The 14,865-nt window shown below is 43.2% G+C and overlaps 1 protein-coding gene across 1 annotated transcript in view; it reads right to left on the reverse strand.

Annotated features, from left to right (window-relative positions):
* Positions 1 to 3,248, reverse strand: part of ADCK2 (aarF domain containing kinase 2) — an 11,135-nt gene extending 7,887 nt beyond the window's left edge. The window contains exons 1-3 of the mRNA XM_044679007.1: positions 2,295 to 3,248; positions 1,320 to 1,466; positions 97 to 225 (exon numbers count right to left, since the gene is read on the reverse strand). Of these exons, the coding sequence (XP_044534942.1) occupies positions 97 to 225; positions 1,320 to 1,466; positions 2,295 to 3,248 (1,230 nt within the window). The remainder of the gene's footprint in view (positions 1 to 96; positions 226 to 1,319; positions 1,467 to 2,294) is intronic.
* Between the last annotated feature and the right edge of the window lie 11,617 nt (positions 3,249 to 14,865).

Here is a 14,865-nt window from a genome sequence, read left to right on the forward strand (position 1 = left end):
TCTCTCTCTCTCTCTCTCTCTCTCTCTCTCTCTCTCTCTCTCTCTCTCTCTCTCTCTGTCTCTCCCACTTATGTAATTACATTCTTTCATTCTTACTTCAAATGTCTCCACCAGGACGTCTTTGGTGACAAAGGGCTGCAGAGGGGTTGGGAACCTGACAAACTTCACATCCAGGAAATTGTTTTGGAAGCATTCTAGATTCTGGGCTTCATACCGCAGGTCAATCTGGAGAGAAAGAAAAGATGAGAGATGAAGGTGGGAGGAAAGAGCAGGGCCCACATGCCCTCTGTTTAGCTTCTGGAGCCCCTCACTCATTGGACACTGCTCCCCACCCCCCACCATCCCCGTTGCCACACACACATGCTGCAGGGCAGCCAGATTGGCCTTCTCTCCTGTCTCTAGGACTGCACTAGCCATGCTCCTTGCCCAAGTTGCACTCTCCCTCTCACTAAGGATAGCCAGCCTTGCCTGGAGGTTGCACAAGGCAGGATGGAGGACTGAAAGCTGTGTATTAAGAACAGAGGGGACAATTGGGTGGCTCAATGGATTGAGAGTCAGGCCCAGAAACAGTAGGTCCTGAATTCAGGTCTGATCTCTGACACTTCCTAGCTGTGAGACCCTGGGCAATTCCTTTAACCCCCATTGCCTAGTCCTAACTGCTCTTCTGCCTTGGAACCAATACATATGTAATAATTAAAATTGGGTGGCCAAAAGTAATAATTCAAAATTTGGTTTGACAAAAATAACGGTTTAAAAAAAAAGAATTGTTATAGTCGTCGTATATAAAAATTAACTTCTTTAAGTCAAAATATTAGTAGATCTTAATAATCTAATTTAATATATAGTAAAAGAAGTGAAATGTATAAGGGAAGTAGAAAATATTTCCTAGAGCTCCTATCCGAAAAATTCAGCTCACTCCCCAACAAAGTTCTGATCTCCAAGTGGGAAGTCCCCAAGTGGAAGTCTGGTAGCCTCTTCAACAAGGGTCTCACCAGCAGTGCTTGTGGTTTTGGGGGGTGAACTTTTTCTAGTAAAAGGCTCTTACTAAGTGTGAAAGGATGGGTACTTCAAATTCTTGATTAACTTAAACAAAGAGTTTCAAATTCTCTTTCACACATAGTATTGATTCTATGATGGAAGGTTAAGGGTTTAAAACCAACCAACCAACAAAGAAGCCAGAGTTTGGTCTTTATGCTGCTCCCATTACCCTGGCTACTCATTAGGACAGCTGTTCTCCTACATTTACCCTTATTTAGTCCCATAACTGCTCCACTCCACAGCAGAAGGTGGATGGCAAGCAAAGCCCCAGCTGTGCTCACCTGTTGGACCATGAGCTTCTCAAACTCTTCTACTATCTCAGTCAGGCTGAGCCACTTGATTCCTGGAATGAGTCCAAGGATTTGACTGCCGGTCTTCATCAGTACTAAATCCACCTGAACTTGAGAGAGAAGCCCGGGATGCAGCACCTAGGGCAGAAAAAGGAGCAGTGCCACGGCGGTGAGAGGCAGGTGAAAGGCGGGCACTTCCAGCCCAGGACAGGGAGCACTTACAAGGCTCTGGAAAGCAGACTGGCAGCAGCCCTAGGCAAAAGAAGGACAATTATCACTGGAGGGATTTCCCTGCCAGCTGTCCCTCAACCTAAGGTTGAGATAGGCTTTATTATAGTACACCCTGGGCCAGGGCCAGGCAGAACCTGGGTTCTAGAGCCCCCTGGAGTTTAATTAGTGTTTTCAATAGTCTTATCCAAAACTACAGAAGACACTGAGATCTTCCTAGTCAGACAACTGAGGAAGGCTGGTTAAATGAGTAATTAACTGCAGTTGCACAGGATTTGATTTCCCCATATATCAGGTTAGAAGAGTTAAATCAGATGATTTCTAGGGCTTCTTAAATCTCTAACATTTTATAATTCTCAGTAACCAATTAAATCTATGTTATCGTGGTGCCATGCAGGCATGAATTCCGGAAATGAATGGAGGGGATTGAAGGAATAAGGAGTAGGCACCAAATCTAGGAATTTTTTTCATTTAATAGTTTTGGAGAAGAAGTGGACTCCCGAGAAAAGCATGAACTTCCTCTTCCGCCCCCCACCCCCCAAACCCTTACCTTCCCATCTTAGAATCAATGCTGTATTCAGGTTCCAAGGCAGAAGAGCACTAAGGGCTAGGCAACTGGGGTAAGTGACTTGCCCAGGGTCACACAGCTAGGAGGTATCTGAGACCAAATTTGAACCCAGGCCCTCCCATCTTCAGACCTGGCTCCCAATCCACTGAGCCCCCTGGCTATGAACTTACTTTAATAGCTGCTGGGATGAGGTGTTTTGGCCCAGGTTGACAGTCAGCAGATGAGGTAAAGGAGGAGCCCTGTTTTGATGAAGTCAGGTAGGACATTGGGAGAAGTAGGTCTTCTAGAAAAGCTTGATCTGTGAACATCCCTTTGGGCTTTTGCTCCTTCCAACAATATCCCAAGAGCCTCCCCAGTCTGGCCACCTCCCAGGCTTCAAAAGAGGCTGACCCCCTAGAGGCCTCCACGAGCTTCTGGAAGCAGGCCCGGTCAAGGAAAGCAGTGTCCACATAAGCTTTATACACTTGGGCCACACAGCCAGAGCCCACCGGCTCCTGACCCTCAAAGAGAAGGGCTTTCCCCCACTCCTCTCCAAACACCTTTTGGAGTAAGGCCCGCGTGTGAGCCCACGGATGTGGGGCCACTCGGACGTGCAGCCGGGAGAACAAGGTGCAGAACTCTTCGGAGAACAGATCTCGCCTGGTGCTGGCCCACTGGCCCAGTTTGATGTATGTGGGGCCTGAGGACTCCGTGGCCGTCAAAAGCCACTTCAGCCAGAGGCAGGAGAAGCTGGGCAGCGCGTAGGTGAGCGGGTAGAAGAGCAGAAGTGGGGTGAATCTGACCAGCAGGACACAGGCCCGGTAGCACATTCGGAGGCCAAAGGCCAAGTTCTGAAAAAGGCCTTTCAGGAGCCCAGCCGGGGCAATGCTGGCTGCCAACGCGACCTCATCAGAGGCATTCCGGGGAGCACCTCTCAGACCCCAGCTTCCCGGAGACCCCTTACCCATTCCGTCTGAAGTCAAAATTAGCTTGGGTAAAGTGCCCAGTAGAAGCCAGCAAATCCTGGAATTGGGAGGGCACGGAAGCTGCTCGTGGCGCCATCTAAGCCAACAAGATCTCTGCCGGACCTCAAAGCCCCTGAGGTGTGACAGGGAAGTCTTGAGAGAGAACCGCCAAGAAATCATGACGGCCCTGCAAAGGAAGGGCAGTCTCAGCTCTACCTCCCCAATCGCCCGGGAAAGCCGGCTCCCTGGGGCTATGAGGAGCGGCTATTTGCAGTTTCTATCCTTGGGGCGGGAAATGAAACGACTCTAAGTGACCATAGTCAAGAAACAAATTCTCCCGCGCAGCCGCGGACGTCAGCTTCACCCCCAACGAGAGCAGGGATTCCGGCTGGTTTCCCTACCTAGGTGGGGGCCGGCCCAAACCTTCCGATTCCCTTCTCCCCGCCCCTCTCCGGACAAGCCAGCAAGGGCTGACTCCCAGGCGGGAAAGCCTTGGCCTATCCTTAGTCAGAGACGTGCAGGCATCGGGACTGGCCTTCGGCCGCCCCTCGGTTCACCTTTGGAAGGAATCTCCCGGGCCTAGGGACGAGCTCACCAGCCCACGCTAGTCCATTTTCCCCAGTTGACAGCCAGCCCCGGCCGATCAGTTTCCCCCCCTAGCTGCGGGTTTCCTTGACCCCGAAGTTAAAACGGGGTTTGTTCCCCCGGACAAGCCAGGGTCCTTCTGACCCTGTTCTCTCTTGAGTTCCTCTGGGATGGCCGGCCCCGGCTCTCAGCGGCCCCTGAGACCTAAAACCGAGGACCCTGGGAAACCGAGCCGAAACACAGGGATACTGCGAGCCCTGAGAGACTTCCGGGAACGGACAAGTCCTGCCCCCTTAAAGCGGCAGCGACCTCTAAAGTGGAAGCGTTTCTTTAGTGCGGCTCTCTGCCGGGGATCCAAAAAGCAAACTTCTACCCGCACCTACTTCAGAGAGAAATGCATCGGTCCTAGGGATCAGGAGTCTGCCAAGATTTCATGCGGTCATTTCATTTCAGATCTTAATGCATCAGCAAACTAATCTTACCATTTAGAAGGGGTTGGGGCAACCACATAGCACAATGGGTCGAATTCCACGATCCGAATTTAATACTTTCCAGCTACGTGACCCTGGGCAAATCACTTAATCCGGATTGCCTAGCCCTTGCCTCTCTCCCGTCTTATGAGTAGATACTAAGACAGAAGGTAAGGGTAAAAAAAAAAAACAAAAAAACAACCGTTTAGAAGATCCTCACTCTATTTAAGATGAGGCACAATTTATGGAAACAAAGGCATTTACGTAATCAAAAACAAAAATGTATTAAGTACCACCCGTGCCAAATACTCTGTAAGGAAGCGAAGATGCAAAGACAAAAATGAAATAGCCCTCAAGAAGTTTACATTTTATTGGAGGACATAATATGTACATTAAGAGTCCAGCATGATCCAGCCATATACTAAGTGTTGAGGATACACATTCCAAAAAGTAGTCCAATGAGGAAAAATGGAAGCAGAAAAGTGGTTGGGAGAGAGGGAGTCAGGAAAATGCCAGGTGGATGAGTCCTAGAATAGAAGAACCACCCAAGAAATGAGTTCTCTTCCTTAAATTCGTGGTGGGTAGTGGCTTTACATAACCTCTCATCAACCCCCCCCCCCCCCCCAGATAATCCAGTCAAACTACTTCCCTCCAAGTGTTTGTCTCCAACTTCCTGATCATTTCTTTAAAATACTGATTTGCTTGGATGTATGCTTTGTGAAGCTACTCTCCAATTTCTTGAAGATGTTAATTAGCTTGAATGTGTTCATTGCAAAGTCATTGTAAAGCTATTCAACATTCTGTCTCCAACTATTAAAAATGTTAAAATCCCTTCTGGGAGACTTGATTGAATCAGTAAGTATAAGTAAGGGATTTTTCTGTGAATTTTCCGGGCATTTGTCTTGGGTCAACCACTTGAGGCAGTGCCCCACCTTTTCTCTGTAATCCCTTAGGGGTTCTCTCTTGGGTCCTTGATTTGAGACAGTGCCCCTTCCCCCATCTCTCTTTCTCAAAATAAAGCATTATATTTTAAATGATTAATTTCCCTTTTTTAAAGTAGCAAATGAGGGTGAACTTTGGGAAATTTCCCAGGTGCCATCAATTTCCACTCCATACAGTGCCTAAGCTGGTATAAGATATCCCCTACAAAAAGTCTGACATTCTCTGACAAGTACATGTAGACCCCAGGGAAAGTAGGTTCAAGCATGAAGATCACTACTGGCAAAGAGGTTACTGGTAGCTCCTGGAAGTCCTTTTTCTGGAGCACTCAAGATAGTCCCCTCAGGTATAATATAGCTAGTCTGCTAGAGTCCTTTAGAGTCTTGAGTTTTCCCTTTCTCATCGCATTCGGTCCAGTCAACTACAACTCCTACTACAGACAACTGGCAGCAGTTGTTGCCCTCCCTTGTCCCAGGAGGAAGCTGCTAGGACACAGAGGTTGAGCCAAGGCCAAGATGCCATCATCATTCTTATTCCAAGCTGTCCCTTATCTCCACTATTACTGTGCAGTCATTTCAGTCACTTTGGATTCTGCATTGCCATATTGGGAGTTTTCTTGGCAAAGATACTGGCTGGAGTGGTTTGCCATTTCCTTCTCCAGCTCATTTTACAGATAAGGAAACTGAGGCCAACAGGATTCATCTTTTGCCCAAAGACACACAGCTATTGAGGCTGGATTTGAACTCAGGTCTTCCTGACTCCAGACCTGGTATAGTTCTACCTTGGTGCCTCCAGTATTCCCAAGCACCTTAGCAAATGTCCAAATACCTTATTCCACTTAGCTTGCTGGTTTTATATAAAGGCAAGAACCAGTCCCTCAACAATCTAATCCAGTGATTCCCAAAGTGGGCGTTACTGCCCCCTGGTGGGCGTTGCAGCGATCCAGGGGAAGCGGTGATGGCCACAGGTGCATTTATCTTTCCTATTAATTGCTATTAAAATTTTTTTAAAAATTAATTTCCAGAGCGCTAAGTAATATTTTTTTTCTGGAAAGGGGGCGGTAGGCCAAAAAAGTTTGGGAACCGCTGCTCTAATCAGATTTCCTAGGCAACTCACTACAGTTCATCCAAAGATTTTACTTTTCTTATTTAATCTAAAGCCTAGTTCAAACCTTTTCATACCTAACTAAACAATCTGGATATATTCTTATCTGGTTAAATAACTGTAGCATCTTGTCATGCAATGTTAAGTGGGGTTGGGTAATTGTTTCAGTTGCCCTACTCATTACACTATCCAGCATCCCTCTAGAGCAGTGATGGTGAACCTGTTAGAGTACCCAAAATTCGAACTTCACATGCATGCAAGCTGCACCCTTACCCCAGACAGGAGAGAAAGGAAGCCCTCCCATTGGGCTGCTAAGCCCTTCCATTGGGCTAGCAAAGTGAGAAATGTCCTTAGGCACAGTGGAGAGGGGAGGAAAGAAGCCCCTCCTCCCCCACATGCCATAGGTTCCCCAACACTGCTCTAGAGAGTTCCACCACCACCACCACAAACTGCCAGGTCTCTCAGGATGCCCCACTTTTTGTTTCAAAATCCTTTCTGCACTTCCCTGAAAATAAGTGGGAGGTTGGAAGAGACTGAGAGGGAAGACAAAGAGACAAAACTAAGCTTAGGGGATAAGAACTATCTTGCATGAATATGTATGCATGAAAAATAATTTATGGGGGGCAGGCGGGTGGCTCAGTAGATTGAGAGCCAGGCCTAGAGATGGGAGGTCCTAGGATCAAATCTGACCTCAGACACTTCCTAACTGTGTGACTGCGCAAGTCACTTAACTTCTATTGCCTAGCCCTTACCACTCTTCTGCCTTGGAACCAATACATAATATTGATTTTAAGATGGAAGGTAAGGGTTAAAAATAATAATAATAATAATTTAATTTATTAAATATGTTCTATGTTTCAGGCAAGGTGTTAAACACTGGAGACACCAATACAAAGGAGAAGTAATCTTTATCTTCAAAGAGCTAATATTCTAAAAGGAAGAGATAATGAGTGATGGTAGAAAAGGGTCTTGTGTTCTGAGAAAGTCACAAGGATAATTAATATAGGTGACCAGGACCAAACACAAAGACTGCCTCAGTCTGGATTGGTCACGTAGGGAATCCAGATAACAGGCCCTAAATTTGATCCTATTTCTCCCAAGGCTTTAATACATCAAATGGCTTCCCACACTGGGCAAGAACTTAATGCTATTTGCCTCAGTTTCCTCATCTGTAAAATGAGCTGGAGAAGGAAATAGCAAACCACATCAGTATCTTTGCCAAGATGGTTCTTGCCTTCCAACATGCCTGGGAGAAGGCTGCTGGGTTCTATCAAATTTCTGTCAAATGAGTTTTACGGAAAAAGAAAAAAGATGCTTTCTACCATTCCCACTTCCACAGTATGAGGGCCATTAAAAATCATCCCATCAGACGGGAGGCCCTGAATTCAAATGTGGCCTCAGACATTTTCTAGCTGTGTGATCCTGGGCAAGTCACTTAACCCCTTACCCCCTATTGCCTAGCCCTTACCATTCTTCTGCCTTGGAACACAAGAGTTTTTTAAAAAATGCTATTTGTCATATGAGATGGTTCTCTAGTAGGGAAAGATGGAAGGAAATTATTTTGATGTCAAAAACAAAAGACATCAATGAAAGTATGTTTTTTAAAAAGAAAAAATTCATCCCATCTACCATATATGCCATGCATATTTTGCCAACCTCTGGGCTATCAATGCTAGATGATCTTAAGTTGTTGATTTCAACAGGTAATTCATAAAACAAGCCCACTATTTCCCCAACTGAATCCATGGACCATCACCCTAAGCTCTGGCCTTGTACGAACCAGTTCCAATCTTGATATAAGCATAAAGAATATCATGTTCTGTTTGTCTAATTATGACCTTTCCCAGAATTAACTCTGGGAAAATCTCCAAATATAGCTTATGGTTAGGCCCCTATAGATGAAGGCAAAAAAAGGGCTCCCTTAAGCCTCAAAGAAGCACTCAAGGTTACAAGCATTCTGGGGGTATGAACTGCCTTTATTCTGTCCAATAGAAAATGTAAAAACATATAAAAGGATTCCTAATGACATATTACCAAGTATCAAAACTCAAGAGTACTCACGGTAGCCCATAAACCAGGAACACAATTTTCTTCTCTCTCCTGAGTCCCCTTTTCCATAGGAGACTCCAAGCACCACTCTGATGTATGAGCTCCCCTCAAGAGGGAAACAAACAGGTTCACCATTAAAGTCATCCTCCCACATTCTAGTGAGTCCCACCTTTCACAGAGAGGTGCCAAGTTCCCTAGATTTATTATAACCACCCTGCAGTTTAAATTTTCTTTGAAAGGAAATGAATTTGGATTTTCTTGAAGATAGCACCCCAAGATTTTGATGAGTCCCACTTTCACTCCCATAGAAACTCAGAGAGAAGAAGCATAGTTGGAACTAAAAGATAGGCACCCTTTGTCCTTGGGTTATGTCCACCATCCAAATAACTCTTGGTAATATTGAGGTGATGAAGTTCAAGCCCAAGAAGCAATTAGGTGGTAGCATGGATACAGTGCTAAGCCTTGAGTCAAAAAGGCTCCTGAGTCCAAATCTGGACTCCGATACTTATTAGCTATGTGACCCTGGACAAGTCATTTAACCCTATTTGCCTCAGTTTCCTCATCTATAAAATGAGCCAGATAAGAAAATGGCAAACCAGTACATATCTAGTCTAGTATCTTTGCCAAGAAAACCCCAAATGTGGTTTAGAATGGTCAGATATGACTGAAACAACAGAACAACAACAACAAAAGTCCAAGTCTCTTGCTTCCATATTTATGGCTTTAGTTGCTTGCAACTCTTCCATTTCAGAGGCTGTGTGTATGATCTTCTTCTCCCTCATTAATTTTTTCTTTCCCCCAAGAACCCAACTTCATGGACTCTCAAGTTTAATGTTACTGGAGAACAGTCTTTGAAGTGAGTGTTCCCCAGAAAAAAAAAATCCCCCTTCTCTTATCTAGAAGATTAGATTGCAGGATTGTGTTTGCCTAAATACTAGCAAGAACTTACTTGCCCATCTCTAATAGAAAGCTAGGTTCAGGAATCTTCAAACTTGGAGTATCTAGAGTGGCAGTCCCAGAAGAAGAGCTCTTAATACTTCTGTAGAGCCTGGAGTTCAGGAATTGATCCCCATTCTATGGCTTCCACATGGTGTCCCTTCCCACTCTTTTCTGTCTCCTTTTTGGTGTAGTCCCATCCTTTAGATTGTAATGTCCTTAAATCCAAGGACTGTCTTTCTTATTATTACTTGTATCCTAAATATTTATTACAGTGCCTGGCACATAGTAGGCACCTAATAATTGTTTATTGTGTGGAGAGCACTATTTTCTTCCTTACCACCATCTCTTAGACCAAGGGCTTTCTTCTCTGAGGCACTTGCCTAAGGGGTTTCTTCTCAGCTACTCTACTGCTGAGAAAATGGCATCTGAGTGCCAAACCCTGAGATGGTCATTAATAGCTACACTTAGCCCCACCTCAGGATCCATGCATGATCCTAGCTTTACCAAAAGGCCAAAGGACCATTTATAAGCTGCCTTCTGCAGGTTACAGGACTTTCTCTTTTTTATTTTATTTTTTTATTTTTTAGAAAAATTTTCCATGGTTACATGATTCATGTTCTTACTTTTCCCTTCACCCCCCCCCATATCCCCCCTCCCCCATAGCCGACTTGCATTTCCACTGATTTTAACATGTGTCATCTATCAAGACCTATTTCCATATTATCAATAGTTGCATTGCTATGGTCATTTTGAGTCTACATCCCAAATCATGTCTGCATCAACCCATGTGTTCAAGCAGTTGTTTTTCTTCTGTGTTTCCACTCCTGTAGTTCTTCCTCTGGATGTGGGTAGCATTCTTTTCCATAAATCCCTCAGAATTGTCCTGGGTCATTGCATTGCTGCCAGTACAGAAGTCCATTACATTCTATTTTATCATAGTGTATCAATCTCTGTGTACAATGTTCTCCTGGTTCTGATCCTTTCACTCTGCATCAATTGCTGGAGGTCTTTCCAGTTCACATGGAATTCCTCCAGTTTATTATTCCTTTGAGCAAAATAGTATTCCATCACCAGCATATACCACAATTTGTTCAGCCATTCCCCAATTAAAGGGCATACCCTCATTTTCCAGTTTTTTGCCACCACAAAAAGCACAGCTATAAATATTTTTGTACAAGTCTTTTTATCTATGATCTCTTTGGGGTACAAACCCAGCAATGCTATGGCTGCATCAAAGGGCAGGTAGTCTTTTAGTGCCTTTTGGGCATAGTTCCAAATTGCCATCCAGAATGGTTGGATCAGTTCACAACTCCACCAGCAATGCATTAATGTCCCAATTTTGCCACATCCCCTCCAACATTCATTACTCTCCCCTGCTGTCATTTTAGCCAGTCTGCTAGGTGTGAGGTGGTATCTCAGAGTTGTTTTGATTTGCATTTCTCTAATTATTAGAGATTTAGAACACTTTCTCATGTGCTTATTGATAGTTTTGATTTCTTTATCTGAAAATTGCCTATTCGTGTCCCTTGTTCATTTATTAATTGGGGAATGGCTTGATTTTTTATACAATTGATTTAGTTCCTTGTATATTTGAGTAATTAGACCTCTGTCAGAATTTTTTGTTATAAAGATTTTTTTTCCCAGTTTGTGGTTTCCCTTCTGATTTTGGTTGCATTGTTTTTGTTTGTATAAAACCTTTTTAATTTAATGTAATCAAAATTATTTATTTTACATTTTGTAATTTTTTTTAACTCCTGCTTGATTTTAACATCTTTCCTTTTCCAGAGATCTGACAAGTATACTATTCTGTGTTCACTTAACTTACTTACAGTTTCCCTCTTTATAGTCATGTCATTTACCCATTCTGAATTTATTTTGGTGTAGGGTGTGAGATGATGATCTAAACCTAATCTCTCCCATATTGTTTTCCAATTTTCCCAATTTGACAGTTTTTGTCAAATAGTGGATTTTTGTCCCAAAAGTTGGGCTCTTAGGGTTTATCATACACTGTCTTGCTGGTGTCACTTACCCCAAGTCTATTCCACTGATCCTCCCTTCTGTCTCTTAGTCAGTACCATATTGATTTGATGACTGCTGCTTTATAGTATAGTTTAATATCTGATACTGCTAGGCCCCCTTCCTTCACGTTTTTTTCATTATTTCCCTTGATATTCTTGATCTTTTGTTTTTCCAAATGAACTTTGTTATAGTTTTTTCTAATTCATTAAAGAAGTTTTTTGGTAGTTTGGTAGGTATGGCACTAAATAAGTAAATTAATTTGGGTAGAATGGTCATTTTTATTATGTTAGCTCTTCCTACCTATGAGCAATCAATGTTTTTCCAATTGTTTAGATCTAGTTTTAATTGTTTGGAAAGTGTTTTGTAGTTGTATTCGTATAATTCCTGTATTTGTTTTGGTAGATAGATTCCTAAGTATTCTATATTGTCTAGGGTGATTTTAAATGGTGTTTCTCTTTCTACCTCTTGCTGCTGAGATGTGTTGGAAATATATAGAAATGCTGATGATTTATGTGCATTTATTTTGTATCCTGCAATGTTGCTAAAGTTGTTGATTATTTTTACTAGCTTTTTAATTGATTCTCTAGGATTTTTTAAGTAGACCATTATATCCTCTGCAAAGAGTGATAGCTTAGTCTCCTCATTAGTCTCCTCATTGCCTATTTTGATACCTTCAATTTCTTCTCTAATTGCTACTGCTAGTGTTTCTAGTACAATGTTAAATAATAGAGGTGACAATGGGCATCCTTGTTTTACTCCTGATCTTATGGGGAAGGCTTCTAATTTATCCCCATTGCATATGATGTTTGTTGATGGTTTTAGGTACATACTGTTTATTATTTTTAGGAAAGGCCCTTCTATTCCTATACTTTCTAGTGTTTTCAATAGGAATGAGTGTTGAATTTTGTCAGGATTTTCTGATAGGCTGTCATGCACAGGCCAGTGCAAAGGACTAGAGTTACCCAATCCATCTAGATCCATCCATCCAATGATACATGTAAAACCCAGTGGAATTGTGCATTGGCTAAGGGCGGTTGGGATGGGGGGGTGGGGAGAGGGAAAGAACATGAATCATATAACTAACTATGGGAAAATACTCAAAATAAAAATAAAAATAACAGATCCATCCATCCAGTACAAGCCAAACTATTCTTCTAAGGGGCAGCCCCTATCTGAGAAACCCATCCTCTTGGAGGTCTGCTGTCCATACCCTCCCCGAGAAGATAAAATCAAAAGTCCCCAAGAGGAGTCGTTTTTCACATCAGTGTATTTATGGTTTTATTTGGGGATTTGGGTTATGTATGAGTTTGCTCTTACAACAATGACCAATATAGAAGTATGTTTTGCATGACAATAAAAATAAAATTAAAAAAAAAAAAGTCCCCGACCGAGACTCGCTACCCAGTCGCTTATCAAATTGCTCAGGGAACTCTTCCAATTAACCCCCTACACCAGAAACCCAGCTTACATTTGAAGATGCTGCAACTTCTTCCTTGGTAGGTCCCAAAGCGAAGCTCATCCATCCAAGAATTTGAAGTATGTGTTTGCCGCTTCTCCGCCCTCTTTCCGCTCTTCCTCCTCCCTTTCCTTAGCCCTAACTTCAGAAAAAATAGGAAGAGATCCCATCTATGTTTCTGCTTCCTCCTCTGCAGGGACATATTTTCTTTCCAGTTTGGAGAAAACAGAACAAGCCTCTCCTGACAGTTATTGAGCTGGGCTTTCACTAGGTGGCACCCGTGGATCGGTGAAATGAATGCGCTCCGCTCCCCTGCCCCACCTCCAAGCTGCTGGCAGCCGGCTTTCCCTCAGTGCTTGCTTGCATGGAAGGGAGGAACCAAGAAACATATGGCTGTGCTTATCATCTTGGATTTCCTTCTTCATGGCAAATGTGGCATCTTGCATGGAGCACTGTGGCAGATGTTAAACACACACACAGTCTAGTGCAGTTCAGCAACATCCTTCTTTGAACGCCCACCTCTCTACCCAGTCTATGCTACCCCAGACCCACACACAAGGGCAGGGGAAATTCTGCCCACTCGGATACCTGTATTACCTCCTCCTACCTCCCAACTTCCTCCAAATGGGTACCATATGTTTAAACCCGAGAGCCCACATACCGGGTGTGGCAAATGGAGGGGAAAAGAGAATGGAAGTGGTCAGAACCATCAGTAAACTGCTACACTTGGAGACCAGAAAGTCAGGAAGACCCAAGTTCAAATCATCCCTCAGAAACATAAAACACCAGAGTTAATGTTAACAGAAGAGTACTCCAAAAGATTCTGCTTGCCCCGCTGTAGCCTGGCATTCTGTCTTTATTTCCACCTCTTTTTTTCCCCCTGACTACATAAATATTTTTGGTTTATTATTTATTACTTTTTATGTTCACTTCTTTTAAATAATAAAATTTATATTTATATATAAATAATAACAAACTATTATTATTTCTACTAGCAGCTAGCATTTACATAAAACTTCTTATAAGGTTCACAAGGCACTTTACAAATGTTATCTCATTTTATCCTCACAACAACCTTGGAGGTAGGTGTTATTAATCATCCCCATTTTATAGACGAGGAAACTGAGGCAGACAGAGGTTAAGGAACTTGCCCAGAGTCACATAGCCAGTAAGTAAGTGTCTGAGCACTTTAGCCTTATACCTCCAAACTGCCTCTTCCACCGTGGTGTTTTCTTTTTTTAAATCTAGGACATAGGGGCAGCTAGGTGGAGAGCCAGACCTGGAGACAGGAGGTCCTAGGTCCAAATCTGGCCTCAAAACACTTCCTAGCTATGTGACCCTAGGCAAGTCACTTAACTTCAGTTGCCTAGCCCCCTTACCTCTCTTGTCTCTCTTTTTAAAATTTAAATATTTTATTTTTTAAGAAAAATTTTCCATGGTTACATGATTCTTGTTTTTACTTTCCCCTTCCCCCCCATATCCAATACGCATTTCCACTGTGTCATCTATCAAGACCTATTTCCATATTATTGATAGTTGCATTGGTGTAGTCATTTTGAGTCTATATCCCCAATCATGTCCACATCAACCCATGTGTTCAAGCAGTTGTTTTTCTTCTGTGTTTCTACTCCTGTAGTTCTTCCTCTGGATGTGGGTAGCATTCTTTTCCATAAATCCCTCAGAATTGTCCTGGGTCATTGCATTGCTGCTAGTACAGAAGTCCATTATATTCTATTTTACCACAGCGTATCAGTCTCTGTGTACAATGTTCTCCTGGTTCTGATCCTTTCACTCCGCATCAATTCCTGGAGGTCATTCCAGTTCACATGGAATTCCTCCAGTTTATTATTCCTTTGAGCAAAATAGAATTCCATCACCCGCATATACCACAGTTTGTTCAGCCATTCCCCAATTGAAGGGCATACCCTCATTTTCCAGTTTTTTGCCACCACAAAAAGCGCAGCTATAAATATTTTTGTACAAGTCTTTTTATCTATGATCTCTTTGGGGTACAAACCCAGCAATGCTATGGCTGCATCAAAGGGCAGGTAGTCTTTTAGTGCCCTTTGGGCATAGTTCCAAATTGCCATCCAGAATGGTTGGATCAGTTCACAACTCCACCAGCAATGCATTAATGTCCCAATTTTGCCACATCCCCTCCAGCATTCATTACTCTCCCCTGCTATCATTTTAGCCAGTCTTCTAGGTGTGAGGTGGTACCTCAGAGTTGTTTTGA

This window comes from Gracilinanus agilis, chromosome 5 (assembly GCF_016433145.1).
Source record: "Gracilinanus agilis isolate LMUSP501 chromosome 5, AgileGrace, whole genome shotgun sequence".
NCBI lineage: Eukaryota > Metazoa > Chordata > Mammalia > Didelphimorphia > Didelphidae > Gracilinanus > Gracilinanus agilis.